The sequence below is a fragment of the Heliconius melpomene genome, chromosome 10 (assembly GCF_056956725.1).
Source record: "Heliconius melpomene rosina isolate 202511_hmr_F chromosome 10, ASM5695672v1, whole genome shotgun sequence".
Taxonomy (NCBI): Eukaryota; Metazoa; Arthropoda; class Insecta; order Lepidoptera; family Nymphalidae; genus Heliconius; species Heliconius melpomene.
The window spans coordinates 12,218,144-12,244,716 of NC_140398.1; the positions used below are offsets into that span (position 1 = coordinate 12,218,144).

At 32.8% G+C, this 26,573-nt stretch overlaps 2 protein-coding genes across 6 annotated transcripts; both read right to left on the bottom strand.

Moving 5' to 3' along the window:
* Nucleotides 1-1,561: 1,561 nt before the first annotated feature.
* LOC146535682 (uncharacterized) lies at nucleotides 1,562-6,575 on the bottom strand. The gene is made up of 3 exons (XM_085191327.1): nucleotides 6,354-6,575; nucleotides 2,392-5,172; nucleotides 1,562-1,762 (listed from the first exon to the last, which is right to left on the bottom strand). The coding sequence occupies exons 1-3, from the start codon at nucleotides 6,445-6,447 to the stop codon at nucleotides 1,749-1,751; spliced, it is 2,889 nt and encodes a 962-aa protein (XP_085047453.1). The 5' UTR covers nucleotides 6,448-6,575; the 3' UTR covers nucleotides 1,562-1,748.
* Nucleotides 6,576-8,906: 2,331 nt separating this feature from the next.
* Ars2 (arsenic resistance protein 2) lies at nucleotides 8,907-25,905 on the bottom strand. Of its 5 annotated transcripts, XM_085192010.1 has the most exons (17): nucleotides 25,784-25,905; nucleotides 22,072-22,320; nucleotides 21,439-21,690; nucleotides 20,956-21,156; nucleotides 20,166-20,232; nucleotides 19,014-19,203; nucleotides 18,546-18,631; nucleotides 17,386-17,542; nucleotides 16,561-16,889; nucleotides 16,055-16,195; nucleotides 15,696-15,887; nucleotides 15,303-15,590; nucleotides 14,817-14,930; nucleotides 14,171-14,314; nucleotides 13,049-13,173; nucleotides 12,307-12,420; nucleotides 8,907-9,131 (listed from the first exon to the last, which is right to left on the bottom strand). In XM_085192010.1, exons 2-17 carry the CDS (start codon nucleotides 22,209-22,211, stop codon nucleotides 9,053-9,055), a joined length of 2,619 nt encoding a protein of 872 aa, XP_085048136.1. In that variant the 5' UTR covers nucleotides 22,212-22,320; nucleotides 25,784-25,905; the 3' UTR covers nucleotides 8,907-9,052. The 5 variants fall into 5 exon arrangements, with proteins under 5 accessions (XP_085048136.1, XP_085048138.1, XP_085048139.1 ...); XM_085192012.1 differs by lacking the exon at nucleotides 25,784-25,905 and having other exon boundaries at nucleotides 20,956-21,141; nucleotides 22,072-22,348; XM_085192013.1 differs by lacking the exon at nucleotides 25,784-25,905 and having other exon boundaries at nucleotides 13,070-13,173; nucleotides 22,072-22,348.
* Between the last annotated feature and the right edge of the window lie 668 nt (nucleotides 25,906-26,573).

The window sequence follows — 26,573 nt, forward strand, 5'->3', positions numbered from 1 at the left end:
TTAATATTTTGATTGGTGTCGAGGCAAAAGCTCAGCGTTGAGTTCCGCCACTAAACACGCAGTGCTTCGAAAAATTCGGCGGAAAATGGGAAACTAAGTGTTTTAACATTCTTTCTCAGTCATTCTCAGTCAGTAGGTTTCCTCTGCCTACTATGTGCGAGATACAGTATGATGCTGATTCAAAACATATGCCGGCAAGTGTTATGTACAAATATATGTACATAACACTTGCCGGCTGGCACTCCGTTAGATAACTGAAATCTTTTTATGCCTTAGGGATACTTAGAATGCCTATTAGTTTAACATCAGTTATTTCCATTTATCCTATAAACATTACCCAGCATAATAAAATAAGATTCATTTCCAAATATGATGCATTTTTTAAGAAAGATTTTTAATAATAATTTATTTATTGATAATTTAAGTAAGTACGTGTATAATATTTTATGTAAGTTATTAAAGCTCGTCATCACTCAAATGTCACTGACATTGAGGATCAAGTTTATATACTTGGAATACGGATGTCAGGTGACTCAGACGGTTTACAAATCGAATAAACTAGCAACCCACCTGCGGCTTCGCCTGCCTAAAGATATTATAGTCAAATGTGTTATTCTCATGTACATTCAAGTTATGCTACTTTAAAGTTAAATCAAAATCCATTCAGTAATGTTTGCGTGAAAATCTAATAAACATCCCTCTATCCTCACATTTATAATACTAATTCTAATTATTAGAAGGAATAGGATTGAAATAATTATAATATAATAATTGATATCATAATTAACCAAAGAAAGGAAAGCAACGGAAAGGAAAGGAAAAGGAAGCACTATCTTTCAGATAAAAAAAATATCAAAATCGGTTTTTTCAATGAAAAGATCCGAGGCAACAAACATAAAAAAATACACTCGAATTGATAAACTCATCCTTTTGCAGAAATCAGTAAAAAATGTATAATAATGTTTAACTTTGTCTAAGTATAGACTATGTAAATAGGTGGAAGATAATTATGTAAACATCAAAGGCATAAATATGAAATTCGGAAATTTTACTCGACCTTTAGCTAAGTATATTGAAGAAAGAAAAAAATATATATTAACGATTGTGTCTATATTAAAAATATAAAATCTATTTTGTTACTAATCTGTTAATCTCTGTAACATACGTACAATACTTAGGAATGATACATCGTTTTGTCTCAGGTGCCTCAAATTTGTTGAAAAAACTATAATTTAACAAGGTGAAGGTTCTATACATTAAGCCGTCGGTTTTTATTGCAGCTTATGGTCTGATCATCACAATTTTTTTTGTATCTTAGTCAAAATGTTACGTTTATACAATATTTTAATGTCTATAAATTGAGTAAAAATGGAGTCTAAAAATAAAGTACAGTTTTTTTTATAGACATCGCGATATCACCAGTACGGCATTTTCTAAAATTGCGCTGTTTGTAAATAATAAAAAAACATTTTTTAAAAAATAAAAAAATTAGAAAAAAATACATTTAAAACACCTCTGTCTGGAATATCTAGTAGATATCCATTGTACATCAAGTATATACTCGTATATTTATAAAAATATTTATTACATACTTTCTAAATAAATGCTTATATCTATCTCACATGAAATATATCACAAGTAATTATGTAATTAAAACTTGCTATCAAAAAATTATAATAGTCTTGTTTCGAAACGTTAAATGCTGATCGCCTACATCTTCTGTGTTAATTAGGTAAATTCGTTGATGTTCATTTTCCGTAACCTGGAAAGATTCAACAATATTAACATCCATTTAATGATGGCCGTCGTGGCGTAGCGGCACAAGGGTGTGACTGTAACGCGACGGTAATGGGTTCGATACTCGAAGAAGTTAAATATTTATGTACGTTTATATTTTCATTTCAAAGCGCGGCGTGGAGCTCTGCCACTCAACACGCAATGCCTCCAGAATTCGGCATAAAGTGGGGAACGGAGTGTATTAACAGTAGGTTCCCTCTGCCTACCCTGCTGTGTGCGGGACACAGCGTGAAGCTGATTTATTTTATTTTTATTTATTTAATGATTTATAAAGTAAATGTTTAATATTAAAGGTTAATTATTGCGTATTGCATTTAGTTCCTAAATCCATTGTCGTGGCGCGATACATAAAGCAAAACTTACATATTTTAAAAATTTGTTTGTTAGATAAAGTCAAAGAATTTTACAGATATAACATAGAAAAAGGTACCAATCAATAATATTATGTTACGTATACAATGACATTAGATATTCTCATATGTTTGTGTAACCATTGCAGATTAAAACAACAAAAAATATTCAACATCAATATTCACAAGTTGTGGTGAGTGTTTATAATTTTTTAAAGTTTTTATAATAATTGATATTATTTACCTCCTTTGATTCCTGCAGTTGCATGGGCAGATGCTGAGCTACTTGCAAAACTTCTTCCCGCCGCAAAACTCCCAGCATTTGCACCTGCGATACTTTGAGCAGCCGCTAAAGCGCCGGTATGTCCGGCGGCGTTCAATCCACTTGTTCCTGAAGTACCTTGACTGTTACCATGGACAAAACTGTTTCCATTTTCATGATTGGAAGCAGATTCACAGCCAGTTCTGCATCCAGGGATGCTGATACCTGGATTAGCACCGAATGTACCGGCATTAGCGAAAGCAACGGCATTTGCATGTGCCCCTGCATTAGCTTGAGAACCAGCATTTGCTTGTGCTCCAAATTGATGGTTAAAAGAAGGGCTTACGGGTTTGTCGCTTAAGCCAAAACCACTTGTAGGTACGTGACTATCAGATCCAGGTGGGCTCTCAATAATACCACTAGTATGACTAGCTTTGGAGTGCTTTCTGTCATCGAAGGGTCTTAAAAAACCTGGTGGACCGCCAAATCCTCCCGAGTAGGCGACTGCTTTTGCATTGGCCGATGCAGATGCTGAAGCGAAAGCTGTATTTATGGAACCATCGGATTTTCCAATAGTCTCTTTATTTTTATCTTTGGTACCACAAGCTTCAGAATTACAAGGTAAGGGACTATTACTACTTGATCCTGATGAATCTGATTTTGTTGGTAAATTGTACTCATTTGGCTTTAGCAATCCTTTTGGTCCACCGAAACCACCCGAGTATGATGGCAGCTTTGCTTCGTCGTCATTATTTAATAAGCCAGGCATTGCTGGTAATACACTCGTGGATGGATTATGAATCGGGGGAATTAAACTAACACTTGGCTTTGATATAATTTCAGGCTGACTTGAAGAATGTGGTAATTTCCCATAACTGTTGCTTTGTGAATTGGGTGCAATAGATGAAACTGTATCCGGTTTTGGAGAAAATTTTGTATTAGCTGGAAAACTTGCGTCAATAGATCCAGCTGGTCCGCCAAAGCCTCCAGTGTAGACAGGTAAGTCTTTGGCAGGTAAATTTACGCTAAATTGTGGTTTATTAAAACCTAGAGATGCAACAGTAGAGCCAAGTCCAATGTTTCCATTTACAGATCCACTAGGACCACCAAAACCACCAGTATATACGGGGGCATTATGATTGGGAGGCGATGTTTTTGGTGCATTAATATCTCCAGTATTTTTAGGAATATGAGCAATTCCTTGGTTTGGGAGGAAGGAGGCAGTTATATGTGTAGGATAAGGAGCAGCTGTAACACTGCCTACGCTTGGTCTTGTAGGTACATGAGCTGAATTATCATTGCTCGAATCGATGGATCCAGGTCCCTTTTGTAAATAGTCAGGTTGTAATTTTGGGTTAGAGTATGATATTCCTAAATCAGATTGTGTTGATAAAGAACCATGCACATTATTGTTTAAAGGCGAACTTCCAAATCCATTGTTATAATTAGGAGTGTCTTGTTTAGGGACCGGAACATTTAGAGAACTTAAACCAGAGTCTGTCGGAGTAGAAACACTTTGTGATCCTAAATTAGGTTTTAATTGTATAGACGGTTGGCTAGGATGTGAATTTAAATGAATATTGTTAGGTGATGGACTCGCACTGTTATAATTATTATTATTATCATAAGAATTAACGTAAACACCACTAGGTTCCTGTTTTGGACCTTGCTCGGAAGTACTTATCTTCGTAGGTTTGTTTTCTTCCTGAGTGATCAATGAGCCTATATGTTTATTTGAATTAAAGACGTCATTGTTTGCTGAATGTCCGGCACAATAAGGACCACTACAAGACGAAGGTTGTTGTGGAATTAATGGAGCGTGTGGATTTGACGAACCGCAATTCGATTCAGTGCAACCTGGAGATGTAGCTGGGAACTTCGCTGGAGAATTTGGTTGATACAAATTTTCAGATCCCTGATTTACCGATGAAGAAGAATCACTATTGGATAAACTTGGATTTGAGCCAAGTATAGGCACGTTATAACTAGATGGAAGTTTGCCATTAGAATATGAATCACCTGGATTGCAGTTATGACTTGTACATGCAGGCCCAAAACTAGGAGTATTTAAAAATACTGAAGGTTTTTGGGGTTTTGGTACTGCAGAATTGGAAGAAGGTGAAAGTGGAATGAAAATATCGTGGTCGTTTCCTGATGATGCCGTGTTGGAAATAACATTTGAATCACATTTTCCATAAGAACAATCAGATCCTTCATAAGCAGATTTTTCATTATTTTCGGAATTTTTATTATAAGAGTCACCATTATTAAGAACTTGTTGGTCAGATCCATCCTTACTTGGTATATTCCCTGAGAAAGTTGGAATACATTGACCGGACGCACAGTCATTATTGTTTGAAGGTAAAACTGATTGAGACTGGGGTTGTAAGTTGCCATTTAAATTACATTTTCCCGATGAGCATTTTTCATTGTTTTGTGACAGCGATGATCCTGCAACTGCTCCAGCCACTCCTGAAGCAAAGGCTCCATTTTGAATTCCATTATTTGAATCATGTAATGAAGAGGGAGCTATTATTCCATTATTTTTGCATCCACCAGATTGACATCCGATGCCAGGTATTCCATTAGAACCCGCACCACTAAAAGTGAATGAACTCGAACTAGAACTTGAACTAGAACTTGATGATGCAAAGCTTGATGAGGAGGACTTGGAGAAACTTCCTGAAAATCCTGTGCCACTTGGAATACTTAAAGAAATAGGTTGTGCCACACCAAAAGCACCAGCTCCAGCACTGGCCTCAGCTAAAAAAAAAAACATTTTACAAAATTATTACTTGTTAATAAAAATCTAAAAAAAAAGTAACAATGTTTATATTTAAAAATCAAAGTAAATTAAATCAGCTTCACGCTGTATCTCGCACAAAGCAGGGTAGGCAGAGGGAACCTAGTATCAACCTCGCTCCCCACTTTCCGCCGAATTCTGGAGGCATATTATAATATTGGCAAAATAACAATTGAGAAGTCTTTAAACCATAAGAAGGAACAACCAGATAAATATATAACTCATATATAAGTAGGTGCAGCTATGATTTTAATAATAAGCGATTTCGCTATTTTTATATTTCACTCATGTTGATATTTAAAAAAAAAATATAATTTGCATAAAGACATTTCAGGCCTATATTAAAGTATAGTAAAATTGTTTCATTGAAAAATTAAACAACAAATAAATTAGATTATTTATGTGGAAATAACTTTTTTTTAGCAAAAAGAAACTTAACTTAGTGTTAAGACACTCTATTCCCATCAGGACTCTTTCGCTTCCCACTTTCCACCTATTTCCGGAGGCATTGCATGTTGAGTTGCGGAACTCAATCCCGCGCTTTGCCTTCTAAACAGATTAATAATAATGAAAATATTCATTATTTCAATTACTTTAGTGGAAATCGAACCACGACAGGCCTCAATTAATTATAACATAATGATGTAATCAAATAAGTGAACTACATAGTATCTTAAAACAATTAGCTATTTCTCTTTGTTTGCTACTAAATTATTTTATATTAGGTATAACATTATAGCCATATATATTATTTCGTATTTTAGAGAATTATTTTATTTTAATAATGTTTATCCTAAACGAGTGATCTATTGATTTTAGATGAAAATTTAAATAATAATAATAATAATAATAAATAATAAAGCCTTTTATTCTGAACTGCTTATCCTCTATTACAATTTTAGTTGACAATCCAAACTTAAATGAACCAAAACTCACAAACCTAAATTATAACTAATCAAGTATTTGGTATTTGCTTGTCTTTTGCGGGTCAGTTTGCCAGTCGGCAAAGGCCTCCTCCAACCTTTTCCATTCATATGGAAAATTTAAATTAGTAAAAAAAAAATATCCTTAATTATCGATGTAAATATTTTACTGATTGTTGAAATAGACTATAACAATTATATATTTGAGGGTAACTGACCTTTAGCTAATGCTCCACTTTTAACACCATATCCATAAGGAGTTCCGGTCACTAAGCCCACAAGGGCAAACGCAATTACACCCGAGAGCTCCATCTCGGAGAAGCTCGGCGGTCACAATGTTATTGTTTTGCCGCCGCCAGTCTTTATAAAGCAATACACAAATAGACACTTCTGTATTCAACAAAAAAAAACCTGTTGGCGTTTACTGCGAATTTGAACTTGTGCTCGTGTCTCTGACGATGACGCTGGTTTCCCCGCTCATACGCATAGTAATGGCTTTTGAGACGACCACGCCAAAATTATTACTCATGTTTTTTTTTTATTATAATTCTCTTACAACTTAGCTTTACCTACACTCGTTGGAAAATACTTTGTCCGTGTAATGTGCGTAATGCAATTTACAATGGTATGATAATGTTGTGGTTTATTAATGTGATTGAGATACTAATCAACTTAGAATTCGGCTTGTTGCTAAGCCGGCCTCGTTTAGATGCTTACCTAAATTTGTAAAGTATTTAAATATTCTAAGCTCGTTTACCTTTTTTATCGTTGGTACCATTATAAAAAAAATTGGTTAAGTGTGAGTCGGGCTCGCGCATATATAAGTTTAAGTTTAATAATGATTTTATTTTATGAAGTACCTATTAATTTTCACTTTTCTGGTTTTTTACTTTAGTTGTATTTTAAGTGTAATTTTTTTCTTCCTCCACGCATTACGCATACGCAATAACGGAGTGCCATAACACTAGGTTCCCTCTCATCCCTCTGCCTACCCTGCTGTGTGCGGGATGCTGCGTTATTTTTATTAGCGAAGCAAATAAAAATAAACTAAGTAAGTAACTAAACGAAATCGATTTACTTACACTCACAGTTATATTGAAATAATTTTAATGTCTCTCGCTGCATTAAATTCCACCGCCCAACAAGAAAGCATCTCCTTTCGCTCGACTAACACTAGGTATTTGGACAAAAGCTTCTTTATCACAATTTATTATTACGCTTCTCACACTTACCCAAAATAAATTAGTAGTAGTAGTAGAGTTCCATTCGATATCTTGCAGTTCTCAAGATAATCAACAAACAGAATATGTGAAGACGAATCTAACGGAGACGCAAACTTGATTAATGGACATCACAGGGTTTTGACTCCCACCTTCGGCTTCCTTCATCAGAACAGCTAGATGGTAGATATCATTGATGACTTGGGTATAATTGTCCATTTTCATGTACAAAAAACTGAGTTTAATCTTTTTGTAACAAAATCGTGTAAAAAAGTAGGTATATGACGGACTTTTAGACTGGTTATCTTTTGTAGTGTTTGTTTGAGTAAATTGCAATACTACCTAATTATAATACAATATCGCGCAAGCGGATCTGCATTATACCTACCTACCTATTACATATAGGTATTTGACAATTATTATTAATAGAACATACAAAGTAAACCGTACAAACGCTGTTAGACACACGTTTGGCACCTAAGGCACCTACATGTCGTGAGAAGGCATTATGCATATAAAAATACACGGAGTAAGCGCTGTACCTAACACTCGCATATCCGGGTAGTACATCCTTTTAGTCCTCACATTCCATTATATAAGTATTTATAAGATATATCATACACGATATTATATACTTAAGTGGTATGATTACTATAAAATATTGGCACAATTTTCCATTTTACAGTAATAAATAATAATAAAGAAAATAAGGTGAAGCCTTAAACTGTTCATAATAACGAATATTATTCTCCGATTCAACTCAACGCTAAACGTTTAATTATAGGTCAAGGATTTACAACCGAGTGGTTCACTTGTAAAGGATATGACATTATATCTGTTGTGATTTAACGTTTCCTATTATTGCTCCGAGCTATGAATGAATAATAATTTTATATAGTAACATTTTTTCTCATTGAATCAGGAAGGTATGACGACTTTTTAATTGAAACTTCTTACTTATATCTTTTAACAATTATATTAAAGTTTAAAATATTTATGCATGGAAAACTAAACAAACAAACACAACTTATGCCTTTCTGTCCCAAAAATTCCTTATCTGTAAATTATATAAAATAATAACCAAGAGTTATTCTTGAAAAATGTAAGTTAGGCCATAATAACATAAATAGTATATAATCATCTCAATACATAAATAAATATTGTTTTCCTCTTCACCTTCCGAACAATATTTCGGAGAACACTGTAGGTACAAGGCTTCTTATTGCTCATTAATAGAAAGGTTGCACGATTTGGATTTTACCTTATATGATTTAAATAACCACAATCTACAATTCGGTGTATCACTTCAACATCCTATTTATAATTTCCTGAATAAGTTAGCTTTAAATTTTCATTATTATACTCATTAAATCTTTAATACTTTGATACTAAAAGAATAAAAGGACAAATAAAATCCTAAAACCAAAATTTTTATATTGTATTAGATTTTTTTTACTGACATCGTAATAGACTATGTTTCTTACTAAATACAAATACTAAAAGATTATTTCAATATTTTTTGTTTGTTGGGCTGTAGTAAAGTCAAACTGCTTATATATCAACATATTTTTATTTCCAGTGCCTACTAATAAAATATTTGTATCCTAATAATTTTGAATCTGTGAATTTTAAACGACTAAACACAGTACATACATAAGTACACTTTGACATTTCATATAGTTTTCACAGTTGTGTAGTTAAATGAACTCGTCCGGATCCCGGGGCGCGTCCAAGTCCCGGTAGTGTATGACGGGACGGTAGTCGCTGCCGCCGCCCCTTTAACAACAACCAACCACATTAGTGGCCAATCATATATATAGTTTTACGGTCAAATGTAACAACACTCACAATCACACTTGCTAAATCAATTGTAAGTATGACACAAATCTCAGCTTCCCGGAGATAAGTTCCCGACAAATAAGGGCATAATAATCTTGAATAGAATGGAGTTATGAAAGCGGAAGGATTTTGGGTTATATGAAATAAGGAATAAAAAGAGATTACGTTTTACGGACACTTTATTATAGACTTCTTATACATGATTGTGTATTCGTTTTTTTATATATTTAAAATTTAATTTAAGTTTTGCATAGGTATTTATTATAACAATAGGCACTACATCATCTTTACTTACAATATATTCATTTTATATATAAATTAGTTATACAATTAACATTTTACAATTTTAAGACAAAAAGCTATAAATTTGGTCTAGAATACCTAATATATTTTTTTCGATATTAGTATCTATAGAATCAATACATTTTGCACCTGGTTCGTTTAAGGAACGTTCAAATAATAGAAGATAAGAGAATATTATAATAGAAGATAAATTTATTGTATATGTATGCATTCGTGTCCGTCATGGAGTTTCAGAAAGTCTTAAAAAATGTCGCCACTTTCCGGGAAGTCGAGATCGTTGTAAGCAATTATCGGCCGGGACCGATCGACGTTTTCCCTGCAAATTATTTACGAACTCAACAACAATACTAGAAAGCTCACAAATGTAATAATATTAAGGCTTGCTGGTGTTAAATTAATAACATAAAGCGAAATAAATTAAATAGTGCATAAACAATGTATCTGATTAGGCAAATGTTAAGGTCATGCAATACAAAACTAGCGTGTATAAAGCAGGTCACGCGAGAATGGTGGGTTGGGTTATTGTCTCTTCCTTGAATGACATATTGTAACATTTAAAGACAGAATGAATACATAAAGTTTTTTGGGATATCTTATTATTTAATATCAAATATTATATTATTTTTTGCAAATATTATATGAATTTTATATATCATACAAAGTATGTACAACTAAATCAGAAGCCTCATTACTATAACCATTTTAACATTTTATACTTTGTCCTGTTAGAAATAACTTTAACAAAAGATAAAATTTGTAATATTCAGATATTCTTAATGTAAAGGATACAAGATACACATACACGACGTTTATCAAAAGGATAATAAAACTTTACAAATAAAAGCTTCTTTCGTTTTTTTTTTATGTACTGCGATCGTTGTTGCCACTCAGATACGCGATGTTTAGGCTACTATTAATTAATTAGAATTGCGTTATTTATGAGGGCAAACCAATGTTAGGATACTTTTTAGTGCTCTATATCAGGCTACAAATAATAAAGGACGGAGTGATATATAATATTTCAATGTTTGACAAAGGTCAGATATCAAATAAAAAATGTGTATGCGAAAAAAAAATACATTATTAATACTTTAAAATTATATGTAATAATATCATATTAATAACAAAAACAAAATATAAATATAAAAATAATATATAAAGCAATAATGACTGGGAATGTTAAAGTAAAGAGTGCGTCATATCCAAAGTTAAACTAGATACGTATACGAGCTCGTATACTGACAAACCTTGGTTAACTTTACGTTCTAATAACTTACAAACGAGACAGGCTCAAAGCTTTTGAATAATGGATATAAAATACAAATATGGTGAGCGATAGTATGCATGTAAAATGTGAACAAAACACATCGATTCAATTTTCAAGGCGTTTAAATGAGTCACACCAAAAGCTTTTATGTATAATGTTTGTTTGATAAACTAATAACTATAATCATAAGTAAAAAATGGTCTAAGTTAATAATAGGCCAGGCTACTGCTGCACTAAAAGAATAAATATTTTTATATGTTTGGAGTTGCTGAAATTAAAAAATATTTACAGATATTTTATGTCCACAATTTTTTTTTTGTTAAAAGATATTTCGATTTAAAAGCTAGGAGAGTGAGAATGGCCAAGTAACATATACAAAATTGATATTCTAAATATAAAAAATATATTTTTAATTCCAATTCAAAGTAGTCCAATGCCACACTATGTCTAACCATATTTGGTGATGACAAGTATGTGATATGTATATGATATGTATATGATAAGTCACTTCACCTACTACGTGCGTTATTAAATAATATTATTTTTTGTATTACTTTAACCAGGTCATAACATTTTATTAAATTTATTTTATATGAGAATTCCAGAGATTTTACATTTATAGTAACCAATAAATTGCTTCTGCCATAGAAAGGAGCAGTAACTCATATAATTTTAATTCTGCGTGGAAAATTTATTGCTATCTATTAAATGTTTATTGCTCTTCTCAGTTATTAAAGAGGCAAAAGATAATTACGATACAAATTCTTCCTATAGTGAAAAAAGTTGTAAAGGTTTTTAGGATAAGAATTTTTTGTTAATGAAGTAGCTTAAAATCTTATACATATATTATGTATTTATAAAATACTTATTGAAAAAAATGTTACAAGTGGTCACGTGTACGAAGAATCGTTATAATATATGCACTATTTATACATTATTACTACAGTTTAAAATATACTACTTCATATAATAGCACCAATGATAAGCAATATAAAGCATATAAAAAATTAAATAACTATTTTAAACTAAGGCATAGTAATTTAAACTAAAAGACTACAAAAAATAACAGAAAAAAATTGTTTTTCCTTGTTGAAAGCACTGTCATCACTTTTGACTTAAATATAGCAACATTTAAAGGTATAATAAATAATTAGAACTGGTTTATTAATGAAGGTAAATCAATGTGATGATACTTTTTAGTGCTCTATATCAAGCCAGTTAATTAAAAACAGAAAAATATATAATTAATCTGTGATATATAACAACAAGAGAAACTCGATGATCAGTTATATGGGTTCACGATTAGGAGAAGGAAACTCGTGTGAAGTAATAAGCATTGAGTGATACATATCAATTATTACAATTACATAGAATCTATTTCCGATTAATTTAGACACATATAGACAATATGTGTTTAAAAAAAATCGTTAACCGCTTACGATTTCTAACAATAGATTATATTTAGGCAAATGTATTTTCTAATAATTTTTTAAGATTCGAGTTTCTACTGTAATTGATTAACGTTCCAAATATGAAGTATACCTAGGTCGTGAGAAGCGTGGGTGTCGGGGCGCGTACGGCTGCAGCGGCCCCCAGCCGCCCCAGCCCCACGCGCGCCCGCCGCTACCGCCGCCGCCGGAACTCGCACCACTGTACCTGTTCACATATATGTTAAATATAATGTTAAATATAGTTTTCACATTTTTAGTGTTATTCCACACTCAAGGAAAAATATTTTTCCGAAAATATAACTATATGAAGGTATGTGGGACCCGTGCCTCTTGGAAACCGAGCGCTCTGACCACGAATCACGCCATACGCAGTTATGAAGCGATGTCGAAATTCTTGTTTATTTGTTGCAACTTATTTCTCTCTTGCCAAATTATATGATAATTATATGACGCTAATAACACAAATATGGGACTGTCCACAAATTACGAACGCCTCACACGAATTTATGATATTTTACAAGGGTAAAATATCATAAAATTCGTGTAAGGCGAAGGAGAAGGCTCCTGTCACAATTTTACATTTCGTCGACCTCTTCCCATCTCCTTAAGGGATCATGTAATTTATGAACGGCTCTTGAGTTGCAAGAATAATTAAAATAAGAATAATAAATAATTTTAGAAAACAAATAAAAAAAAAATATTGCGGGATGAACCCGCGCTTCTTGGAACCCGTTCACGGTATTGGTACGTTATCTAATAAAGCATTTTTCTTTTCTAAGTATGGCTGGAAAAACACTTTTTAAAAAATGTAAAAATTTATCTAGTGTAGTTACGGGTGCGGCGGCGCGGCGTACATGGCGGGCGGCGGAGCGCGCGCAGGCGGCTCGGGCTGCTGTGGGCGTCGCACGTCGCGCACGTACGCGTTGAAGTACGACACCTCGTGGCGCACCTCGTCCACCTGGTGCATAACGGTAACTATATTGTATTGGCTTATTCAGGATCTATATGAATTGATAAAGTCCTGGTTTCAGCAGGCCTGGACCTGTACTCAATCGTCGTGCGCTTGACTTTTCCAGCCTGATCTTGCGAGTGAGTCATACAGTGTCTAGCACTATATTGGATAAAACCGAGCTAACAGCTGAGCCAGGGCTCACGAACTGCAATTGACGGAGTCTATGATAATATAATTGATATTAATTTAGGAAATTTTGAGATCGATGGCGTCGAATGGCGTCCATACTATAGAGACCTATCCTGTCTGAAAACACTATACCACTCTCGCTATATATGACTATTAAAAAAAAGAATTATCAAGATAGACCTGCTCAGTAAAGAAGACCAATTTTAAAATTTCTTTTATTAGTGAAGAATATAGGCTATATTATGAATTGAAAAAAAAAATACTTATAAAAATTATACATAATTCGATAGTTTTACAAAATATATTAAATATGGCCTAAAAGTATCCTTTTTTAGAATCCGCTGCAGTAACTTGATATTAAAAAAAAGTTTTTGTAACATGCACATCATTTTGTATATGTTAAAAAAGTGAGTGTATGAAATGATTATGGCATATTTCTAGAAAAAATATATTGTGTGAATTATATCCATAATAAACATTCTTAAAAATCATCATAAGTTTTCCTACTATTTCATAGTTGGGTTTACCCAATGATGTGTATATATTGTGAAAAAACAAACATATTCACTTATATTTTTTACATGAAAATAAAAATTAATGAGAATAAATTTATGGACTGATTTAAAATCATTAATATTTAATGATATTTTTATTATAATTATCAATAATAATTGACTATAAGTAATGTATGTAAGTCATTACTTATAGTCAGTTATTCTTTATAAGATGATCGGAATTTTTATCACTTTTTAAAGTAGGTTTTGTTATTTTCCTTATAATAAACTAAATAATACCTTATATAACAAAGAATTACCTTTTCCCCGTGTTTGTTAAAAATGTGCTTCCTAATAAAATCAGGGCCTTTGAACTTCTTCCCACTAAGTGGACACAACCATTTGTCTTTAGCTAATTCTTGTGTATTGGCTTGTATGAATTTTTCCACTTCTGCATCTGGGTCCTGGATTGACAAAATTAAAGCAGTAATGTCATATATCTTAAATATTGTGATTTGTTTGTTGACTATAAGATAATCAAATCATGTATTATTGTATTAAATGTAACACCTAATATATTTTTATTTAATATTTAAAAATTATTATGAATACAATTTTTTTTTATAATTTGTAAAACAAGAGGGTAGTTAATTATATAGGAAAATAAGTCAATGATAACAAGCTTTATCAAATAAAGTAACTTGAAACATATATATTAGAAGTTTCTATTATATAAATAAACTAAACAACTTTCCGCCCTAGTATGCAGTGGGAACTTGGTTGTTAGATGGAATGTTTTGTTATTAAATGAATTTTTCTTAGGAGAATGAATCATTTTCATGTCTAACAGTTCCGCTACTCAACACTCAATGACCTCTAATCTCGAAAATAAGGCGGAGTATGAGTAACAAAGTGTATTAACTTTAGATTTACACTGTGAAGCTACAAAATCATGCAACAAATTACCTTAATACCAAGTTTCTGCAGCTCATCGTCAGTTAATGGCTTAACATCTTGGAGAAAAGCTGACATTTTACCTTGGAATGTCTTGATATAATCTTGAACTTCTTGTTGAGTGGGCTGTTGAGAAGAATTGGAATTATTAAAATAATAAATATAAACATTGTTATGGGGTAATAATTTAATAATAAGAGGCTGACGTGGCGCAGCGGCAACGCATCTGACTGTAAATGCTATGGTTGTTGGTTCGATTTCCAGTCAAGATTATTTATTTTTCTGTTCTGTTGCTCCTGTAAAAAGACAGCACTGTGTTGACTTCTGCCACTCAACACGCAATGACACAAAAATTAGGTTGAAAGTAGGAACAGTGTCTTAACACAAGGTTGGGATGCAGTGTCAAGTTAAAGAAAAATAATGAAATGCTAAAATATTAACAATTGTATAACAAGATAATAAATAAGTATACTCTGTTTGATATATAAGAATGAATACCTTATTAGCAGGTGCTCCAGCTCGTGCATGCATAATTCCACACCGGTTAGGCATTTCATCCTCATAGGGATATTCACAGTGATTGTAGTAATCCACTGAGTGAACTATACGCAAGTACAGCACGAGGCGGTCCAGAACACGCATTAGCTCCGGGTCAGGTTGTTCTTGGTTCACAGACTCTGAGGAGGCCTCCAGCCCTAACAACTCTTCCTCTTCAGTTGATGCCTCTTCTATTAGGTGTTCTGTAATCTTGTGTAGCACTGGATTTTTCGAATTCAAGCTGAAGTTCTGTGATTAAAAATTTGCAAGGTATTTTAAGAAGTAAAATAAAGTATACTTTCAACATCACAACATACAATTAGAAAATCTATCTATCTATCTAGTGGTACTTACGTCAGCGGCGTGGGCGGGGGCGTGGTGCGCGTCGCCCCAGAGGCGGGAGCGTGCGTCGAGGTGGTGCGCGAGGCGGGCGGCAAGGCGTGCGTCGGCACGCAACACGGCACGCTCCAGCGTGACCCCCGACACCGCGCGGATACGTCGCTGCAGGTCGCGGTTTACGATCGCACCCAGCTCGCACTCGCGCAGCTGTTAACAATTGTTTTATATTATCTTGGATGGTACATGAGAATGGTCTCTGTCTTGACCCTATCTCCTCTTTCTTTACTCTGCAGCATGTGAACCAAAATATTAATTAAAATATTATTCCTGGTTAGTTTGTCGGTAAGTTCAAAGTATTTATTTATAATAGTCACCCGTATATTGTTAAGGTTCCAGCATATATCCTTGATGTTGACCTCGCGGCGGAAGGTGACCCAGCCGCGGCGGAACCAGCGTCGCTCCGGCAGCGGGTCCGCCAGCGCCACACGCAGGAACCCACCATAGCGTTTGCACATCTAAATCATATGTAATTGTATACTTTAATATGTATACATAAAAACACGAGAAGCCACCGAGCGCAATGAGTTATTATTTATTAATATTTTCATTTCTTGCACCAAGGCAAAAGCCCAAAGTTGAGTTCTGCCGCCCGACACGCAATGCCTCGAAAAACTCCGCGGAACGTGAGGAATGGAGTGTCTTACTCTTCTATATGCGGGATACAGCGTGAAGCTGATTATTATAAATTTGAGATAGCTTAGGTACCCAGTATTCAGAAAAATCATAAAATAGTTTAAATTTAATATTCTTATCAAAGTTTTTCCTATATGGCCGGTGACAGAATACTTCATGAGATTTAAAAAACTACAACAGCACTTACAGCTTCAACCTCTGCTTTAGTTATAGTTGGTGCTAAGTTTCTTAGGAAAATGGAAGTTGTTTTATGCAGAGCTTGAGACTCCTTCTTTTCGACGACAACATCATTAGACTGCTCAGACTTGTCGTTGCTCTCATCTTTCTCTTTACTCTCATCAACTGTCTCTCTTTCTACAGGAGATTTGGAACGCTCTTTCTTTTTAGGAGATTTATCAGGAGTTTTAGATTTAGATTTCGATTTAGATTTGTGCCGCTTTTCCGTTTCACCTTCGTCTTCGGAGCTTGATGATGACGAACTTGATGATGAGGAGCTTGATGAGGAACCTGGTGGTGCTGTGAATTATTAAAGAAATAAATATTTACAGTTAATAGGGATTTCATTACATATTTTTTTTTCACAAGTAATTTATTTTGTGTTTTAAACACAGTAGTTAGTAGTAGGATAGATTTTTTTTCAGCTTCACAAGTGTACATGGCGACAGCATCTAGAGAATATTTTCCAGGGGGGAGGGTCTTAACTTTAGCTTTGTACAGATCTTTTTATGGATTTTGTTTTATTTTTTAAAGGTAAATTTTTGGCTTTAATATGACTGGGATGGTCACAACACCATTCCGGGGTGGGCATACGCTCAATTATATTAATAATATTCTTTTTTCCTTGCTCTGGTAACAAGACACAGCGCGGCGTTGTGTCCTGCCATTTAACATGTAATCTTTTAAAAATTCAGCGGAAAATGGGAAACGGAGTTTCTTGACAATAGGTTCCCTCTACTGACCCTGCTATGTATGGGATACACTGCGAATCTAAAAAAAGAAATAAAATACAAACGTGGTTCTTTTTCAGTTGTCTCAGTCGGTCCAGATTCTGTTCCAGGGGCCGAATTGAAGCGTGAGAACAATTTCGCTTGTTCTTGCAGCTGCCGGAGATGTGGATCAATCTCCATTGTCAGTGGGGCCGTCGATTTTGGAGCCTCGTCGTTTTTCTCCTACAAATATATTTAAGTATAATTTATTATCTACTGTTTATTAATTTCTGAAAAATATATTTTTTTCACTTTACACTATATTCGCGACATTGCGTATTGAACGTCGAAAATCTACACCGCATTTAGTCTTACCAAAGCGCGAAAATGAAAATAATTCATTCCTCTGATATGGAATCAACCTCATGATCATCGCAGTGTAGTCTCTATTTCATTATTTTTTGAATATCATCCAATATTTGTAATTTAAGTTCTCTTTAGTTATATTATATTGCAAAATTGTACTTACAATTACAAGTTTTTTGTAATTATCGAAAATATACATAACATATGATAAAAGGTATTTATTGCACACTTGAAAAGATAAAATACAGTACATTCTTAAGACAAAATGCACAAAGGCGGCCTTATCAATACAAGTGATCTTTTCTATGCAACCAGTTTTGCGAAGGACTAAAAGTGCGGGCATAATGCGGTGCAAAACGACGCGAAAAATAAATAAACAAATAAAAAAATAGAAGTATCAGCATAGGATTTAATGGCCAGCACATGCTTCTTCACATCATCAATGGAAACAGTAGATAAATAAAAAGTAGAAAGACAGGTGATGGTGGGAATAAAATTGATAGTAGAATTTTGTTACAATAATGTTAACATTTGTAAAGTGTTTGTTCATTTCCACAAGATCTGTCTTTTGCATATCTATATATATAAAATCGAAAGGTCACTCACTCATCACGAAATCTCAGAAACTACATGTGCTAGGAATCTCAAATTTTGCATAGGAGTTATTTATAGGACGTAGCTGCTCGCTAAGACGGGAATTTGCAATATCCGACTTCTAAGGGGTTGTTTTTGGGGTTGAAAGTTTGTATGAAACTTTGTTACTACAAATACTAAGAGTCTCAAATTTTGCATGGACGTCACTTATAGGACGTAATTACTCATGGAGACAGAAATTAATAATAACGCTAGTATTTTTATATTAAAAAAAAGACAATCTTACCTTATCTTTTGGTGGATTTTCTTTTTCATCTTTTACTTTCACTGCATCTACATCAATCACAACAGCCTTTTCAGCGTCATTTTTGTCTGAAAACATATGAGAAGTATTAAATAAATAAAGTACTACTACTACCTATATAAAAAAATATATTTATATAGGTAGTCTCGGCGCAACAGCTTAGCCTTCAACCGTAAACATCTGTTTAAGCTTAGTCGGATATAAAATTTGTGGATATGGGTTTGATTTCCGCTAAAAGAAAAAATAAGCCATTTTCAATGTTGTGGTCAACCAATACGATTTTTTAGCTTAATGCTATATATACACAGAGAGAATACATTTCATTCTTTACTTTCCGCAAAATTTTCGATATATTACGTGGTGAGTGGCACAACTCAACGCCGCGCTTTGTCATGTTACCAGATATGCATATATAAAAAGAGCATTAAGAAAATATTTAAAGCCCTCTACCTTGTTTATCATTAGTGATTTCCACAGCTGTTGGTTCATCTAAAACTTTTAGATCTTCCTCTGTACCACCCTCCAGCTTGATGACTACTGTGTCGAGTAATCTTATCAACTTGTCTGACTTGTCCACATCCACAGTCACCTTGTCCAGTTCCCCCTGGTCAAGTAGCTCAAGAAACACTTGGAGGCGATTCTAAAACCACAAAATTAAAGAATCTCAAATGACGGGTTTTTATTACACTATAATGAAAGCTAAATTAATGTTCCACATATAGATATATTTCATATTATTTTAACAGTTTTCACGTTTTTTCCCATATAAAGAGGGTAGGAGAGAGTCACTTCAAAGACTCACAAGTGTGACTCAATTTTAGATGTATTAAAACTAAACACCTCATTTTGTCTCCCAGGGCCAGGAAATTATAATAATGTAAATGTAATCATTCCCCCTAAACAAGGATAGAACTCATGACTGTCACTTTTAGTCAAATCATTCTCAACAATGGTCTCTATGGTGTATATTTTAAATCTAGGTTTTTATTTTACATACATAAGAGACTAAATTACATCATCAGTAGGCCAACATTGATAACGTACCTATCAATACTAAAATTTTTGTTATTTAATATTATGTCTAAAAAAAATTTCTTACAAACACTTTTATTGTAATCTACCCATAAGATAGACTTTTCGAGCGTGAGGGCAAGAGACAACAACTTTTTATATAAATACTAGTGGACCCGGACGCGGCTACGCCTGCTTGAACTATAAGAATATTTATGAAATATTATATATTCTATTTATTTTTATAAGGATGAATATCAAAATATAAGTTCATTTTGAGTGACGTTTTCTTAAAACAACAAAGAAACTTTGTAAACCGTTGCTTAGCAACGACGGTTGTTAGTAACATGGCAGAATAAAGTGCATGTCAAATTAGAAAGTATTTTAATTTATTAGTATATGTGTAATGTAATATTATATAGCCTATAGCACTTCTGAAGAATGCAGCTTTCATACTAAACAAAAACATAGTAAATCGGACCAGTAGATCCAGAGATCTTAGCGTTCAAACAAACAAACAAATTCTTCCACTTTATTATATTGGTATAGATTTTTATCTATTTTTATTTGTCTACATAGTGAATATGTTACCTTTAATGCTGCAAGTTGCTCGTCTTTACGTTTCACTGACTCTTCAGGGTGGTATTTTATCTTGAACCTATAAAACAAACAATGCAATAATTATTACATTATAATATTATGATTAAATATTGCTACAAACAGTGTGTGAAAGAAAGACCAATTTCCAAAGAAAACATTTAATAAGTTTATAGATTTAGTGTTCTTAGTGAATTTTTCCAGGAATGGTTCCATCCACCATGCACTCCCAGGAATTTGGTCTAATAAACCTGTTAAAATAAACCTGTGAAATTAATACACAAACTAATATTGCTTTAAAATATTTAAAAAATCTTCATAATCTCACCTGTTCCACATTTTGTGGAATATATAAACCCTACCCCTAACAAAAACGAAACCCGTAGCATTGCGCGCTACGGGTCAACGCGATCATAACTAGCTACACACTTATCATTTGCATAAAGTTTGCATTATTTCTCTTTATGATGTCCGGCAAATCCATCTGAATATGCTGTAGACTGTTGGGAAAAAAGTTTTCTATTAAAATTTGCACATTTAAAAAATTCTAACCATAACTTAAGTCCTGTGTTTATATATTATTACACATTTTATTTTTCACATTATAATTGGTTATGGTATAGAATCTTTTAAGTTTCAGCAAACTAATAAAGTTATTTATCTACATCAGAAATTTATTCAAATTGTTAATATAACAATAATCTGTACTATTTGTTATATTTATAAATTTTGAGATTTTTATCATTGTTACTAGTAATAAGTTATATTAGGTTTTTTATCTTACCATTCTTCCTCTTTATGGGCAACAAAAAATTCATTTAGTTGCTGTCTTCTAAATTCAAGTTTGTATTCATTATATTTCAGGATAGCATCATCCACAGTTATAGAGTCATCTTGAGCAGCCAAGAACGCTTTGAAGGACATCATTGTGGGAGGCCCATCTGTTGGGCCCATTGGCAGCACAGCATCCCTAACATCATAATCACTGTACACATCAAAAAATTTGTTCAATATTTTGACCAAATTTAATGACATTGTGTAATATAAATTATACATCAAACATATAAGTAGTAATGCAAAGGTTAAGATAACTTTTAATTTACAATGTTAGTATCAATAGATTCTGCACTATATATTAAAATATTCAAAAACATGTATTCTATCTATTGAAATTTTGTTATTCCATTGTTTTATGTCACTAACTTAATATTCTTTAGACTTATTTTTTTTTAAAAGTTCAAGTAAATAATTGATACTCAAATCTTACCTTGCAGGCACTGGAGGCATTGGCTGACCATAACCTTGATGGGCTGGATGTGGACCAAAATGATCATGTGCCCAGCCATAAGACCCATAAGAATCATGTGGCATTCCTCCATATCTTCTGTCATCAACAGGCCAATCTGGTCTGATTCTTTTAGTTGGGGGACCTTCTCCTCTTATTGGAGAGTAGCTTCGGCTTGCACTAGCTCCTCCACGATAATCTCTGTAGTCAGGCCCTGACCGGCCTCCTCGAGATCTGATGGAATTTTATAGCATTATGTATAAATGCTTAAATATTTTGTTTATACTTCATATAAGTGTTATTGGCATAATACTTCTTATACAAATGAAGGGCAATGTTTGACTTTCTGTTATGATAATATCAGTAAAATTTCATATATATGAGTTTAACTTACTTACCTTCATTTTTTGACAATAAATAATTGAAAAATTACCTCATAGCGTGAGGAAAAGAGCGCTTCAAGGTTTTAGGAGCAGGAGTTGTAAATTTGGAGGATTCTAAAGGTAGAGGGAGGGTTCTGTAACAGGTTATATATGGAAAATCATTTGTAACACGAAAAAACATTGTTGTGGAGCTGAATATAGACTAGTATACACAACATAAAACAACGTTTACCTTTCACTCCACTCCTCACGTCCTCGATTCCTTTCTTCCCGTCTATCGCTGCTTCTGTAGCTGCTCCCTTCCGCTGTTCCTCTTTCACCGCGGAACTTGTCTCTTCTTTTACGATCGTACTCATCATCACTGTCAGCCATTTTTATAGTACTAATTTACAATTTTATGTTAATATACACCAAAAAGAATATATTTATTGAATAGTGAAATTATAATCAGTACTGTAGGCAATTCAGATCAATGTAAGATAGTACCACTAGACATGGGCGTTACGTAGCGTCACTAGTTTCAGAAACTGCTTACAAGCCAAATCACGGCATAACTAGTTTCGGGCTGTCGTCGAAACTAGTTATGCCGTGATTCGGAGCTACGCGGTTATTCGAAACTACACACATGTTACGTTGTGATTATGTTTCTTTACACATAGCCATTATTTCACATACGTAGTTTCATGAGAGTAAACAGTAAGCACTAATCAAGTTACATCGACACTAGCACAGTTGTATCTCGCTCTATTATAGTACGTACCGCAAGAAAAAAAGAGACGAGAATAGGCGAATTTGATTGAAAAGCTACAAACATCGTACTTTTTTGTATTAAACACCCAATGAAACGAAAAAGCGATTCTAAAATGTAAATGCAGAAGTTAAACTATATTATTTATATATATTTTTTTTTAAATTCCAAGAAAAAACCATATTATTGTTAATAGCTACATTGACACTTATATAGTTGCATCTTGCTCTATTTTAGTACGTTCCGAAAGAAAAAAAGAGACGACAGTAGTTTAATATGTATGCATTAATGCAATTCGATCGATTATTAATTTATATCGATAATTGAAACAAAACTCTGCCTCGACACCAGAGCGAAGAAATGAAAATATAAATGTAAATAAATATTTAATTTCCTCGATTGGCGATCGAATCCGCAACCGTCGCGTTACAGCTACGCCCTTGTGCCGCTGCGCCACGACGGTGGATTTTAACCAATTCTGAGTTTTTTTTGTTTAGCGTGGCGTAGCTTTCTTAATGTTTATTATTTACTAAAATAGGTTCGGTTACAATGGCTTGCGACGTTCACTTCACACTTGTATATCTTAAGCACTTGGGATTTTTTATTCGATCTACTAAGACTTTTAAGAATTCCAGTTCAGTTATTATTTTATTTAATTCATTAATTAATAGTCAATTAGAATATTGTTTAACTGTCTGGAATCCATATTATGAAACACATAAAAACTGGTTAGAACGAATTCAAAAAAGTTTTTAAAAATGTTATCTTCCAGAGATCACGAAGTACGATGACTTATTAAAATATTATAATATGTTAAAATATCGCAGAAATACTGCCGATCTTTGCTTTTTACACTAATTAATGTCTTGATTGTTCAAAGATTTTAGGTGAACTTAATATTATTACCCTTAGATTGAATGAAAGATCATGTATGCAAAATTTCAATACGAGGTTCGCTACAAAAAATTGAGGCCTAAGTCCACCACTTAATAGAACTTTGAATGTTAATAATAAATTAGCGCAAAAATCTGAATTTGATGTTTTTAATCATTCCTTACGTTTGTATAAAGCAAAAGAAAAAATATTTTATATACGTAATAAAGTTAAAATCTTAATTTTGGGTTTGTATTTTGTTATTTTTTTTTGTTTTATGGTTAGCTATATAGCAATAGTGCAGGCTGCTAAAATTAATTACTTTTTAAATGTTTTTAATTTTAAGTCTTTTAAATTTTTATTGTATACTTTATTTTAATTATGCAAACAAAAATTCTGAAATGGTCAGCGAATAAAGGCTTTATTTATTTATTTATTATTTATTTATATTCAGTAGTAAAATTTGAACATTTAATTTTAATTTAAGTACTAGTTATACATTTATAACTGTGTTTATGTTACAAGTTTAAAAGCCTGTTTTTGTAGTATGTAACGTTGGCTTTCTAATAAATAAATTAATTAATCTATTGTACCCTGTGCTTACTTTCAATTTTAAAAAATAAAATAAATAAATGAGCTTCACGCTGTTTCCCACACACAGCAGGGTAGGCAGAGGGAACCTAGTGTAACACTCTGTTACACTAGGTTCCCCACTTTCTGCCGAATTCTGGAGGCATTGCGTGTTGAGTGGCAGAACTCAACTCCGCGCTTTACCTCGACACCAGAGCGAAGAAATGAAAATATTAATTTAAATAAATATTTCATCTCCTCGAGTGTGGATCGAACCCATAACCAGCTGGTTTTTACCTCAAGTTTGGTATCAAGTTTCATTCAGTTTTAAACCTTAATATTTTGCTATTACGTGTCAGTTTCGCATTTATGTTTATTTTGTATTATTAAATTTCTTTTTCAATTCTGTAAGTGTAAAATTATTCCCTCTTTTTGAATGTGTTTTGTGTGTTAATTTTTTTTTCACTTAATTTGGAATTTTAATTTCACTCCGTAATTAAATATATCAAATATTATTAAAGGGCGATCAGCGAAAAAACTATATAAAATTCTGTATATTAAAAATATATAATACAATAAAGTGTATATAAAAAAATATATAAAAATAATTGTATATAAAATAAATTAATAAATAATTACATTTTAGTAGCAAGATATTGTAATTTAACCTAAAATGTTTTCGTAATCTATACTAATATAATAAAACGGAAGAGTTTGTTTGTTTGTTTGTTTGTTTGTTTGAACGCTAAGATCTCTGGATCTACTGGCCCGATTTTCATTGTTTTTGTTTTGTATGAAAGCTGCATTCTTCAGAAGTGCTATAGGCTATATAACATTACATTACACATATATACTAATATATTTTAAAGTACATTCTAATTTGACATGCAATTTATTCTGCCATGTTAATAACAACCGTCGCGTCGCTACGCAACCGTTACCGCGACATTTTGATATTCATCCTTATGAAAATAAATATAATAGTCACTCTTAACATTTTATCTAGATTGAAATTATAGTTTACTGCAGAATATTCTAATAAATAATTAAGGAGATGTCACTGATTCAAAATGACCTAACCTTCGGGCGGCACAGTGTGAGTATGACCGACGCGAACGGGCAGATGACGTTGACAGTTTTATAAATTTTCATACATTTTCGAACTATTGTAAATGTTTATGTAATTATTTGCTGTTTATAATTAATTTAAGTTACACTTTGGTTCTCTTCTTATTTTATTTGATATTACCCGCTAAAATTATCCTGCTTAATAGAGAGAAATATTTAGTTATTTCGTAGAGTCGATATCTATGTACGCACGCACGGAAAACTTTAGGTACTTTTTCTAATATTAAGAATACCTGTCCTTTAGTTACTTTTAATCCTTTTGTTGGTTTCATTCATTCATTCAGTTCATTTCAATAACTCAGAATAACTCAGATATTTTTTTCTAATAATGTGTATTTACTTATTATTCTTTTTAAGCTTTTAAGCTTATATTTTCTTACTAATTCTATTGAAAATTGAAAATAATTTCATGAATATATTTAATAAATATTCTTATAGTTGAAGCAGGCGTAGCCGCGTCCGGGTCCACTAGTCATAACTATAAAAGTAGTCGTATTAAACTTACAACTGCTTATGAAGCATTTGTAACTAGTTACAGAAATAACTAGTTTCTGAAACTAGCTACGCGTGTGTCCGAAACTAGTGATCACTGGTTATGCTTAAAAGACGTTACTGCCCATGTCTAAGTACCACTACCATAGACGAATAGAATAATTATTACACAAATTTCAGAAAGTCGAAGACGACGAAGCAAAGTTGACAAATTGGCAATTGCGTTAAGCGTAGAATATAAGCCAATAGCAATGAACCATAGGTTATGATAGGTTATAAACAAATTTAATTATACACATATAATATTATGGATAAAACAAGTTTTTATTATTATTTTGTCATATAGTAAAATTTTGAAAGCAGATCTTATAAGTCAAATTTAGTTACGATTTATTTTTTGTTTTATAATGTGACAAAATTTTAAAAAAGATTTCAAAAAATTAGTTACGGTACAGCGGGGTGTATGGATACAAAGCCAGGAAAGTTTTATACAAAAATATTCACTCATTTATTTTCTTTGGTAAGCTTACTATTTTATGCATTTTTAGTTAAAGACTATGTATTACCGTAAGTTAAATTTAAATCAAATCAAATTTCATTTGAATTTTAAAAGATTTTTTTTACCGTAGTAGTGTAGTAGCAAGTATTGTGCTGATCAAAAATTTACTTCCCCAGGTAAATTACACGAGTTTTTATTAATTAATATTTAAAGATTGATTGACTGATTGTTATAACTTTAATCGAAACTGGCATTAATGCAAGTAGGCAGCGGCATATATTCGCGTAACTTTTGGCAGACTAGGTTTTATGCGCCATTAAATTCAAAATGGCAACAGCGTCTTCAGCGACTCAAATTTGAAAGGTCAGTAATCAGTATACTTTCTTTTGACTCTTGGTTTGTTAAGTAGCCAACCAAGCGATTT

Bases quoted from the DNA above. Each gene is read 5' to 3' on its own strand.
- LOC146535682 (XM_085191327.1), bottom strand. From the start codon at position 6,447: ATGGAGCTCTCGGGTGTAATTGCGTTTGCCCTTGTGGGCTTAGTGACC. The intron at 5,173-6,353 runs GTCAGTTACCCT...TTTTTTTTTTAG, and splicing joins AAGTGGAGCATTAGCTAAAG to CTGAGGCCAGTGCTGGAGCT.
- Ars2 (XM_085192010.1), bottom strand. From the start codon at position 22,211: ATGGCTGACAGTGATGATGAGTACGATCGTAAAAGAAGAGACAAGTTC. The intron at 17,543-18,545 runs GTAAGATTGTCT...ATATATTTGTAG, and splicing joins AAAATCCACCAAAAGATAAG to GAGAAAAACGACGAGGCTCC. The intron at 15,888-16,054 runs GTGACTATTATA...AATTGTTAACAG, and splicing joins GGAACCTTAACAATATACGG to CTGCGCGAGTGCGAGCTGGG.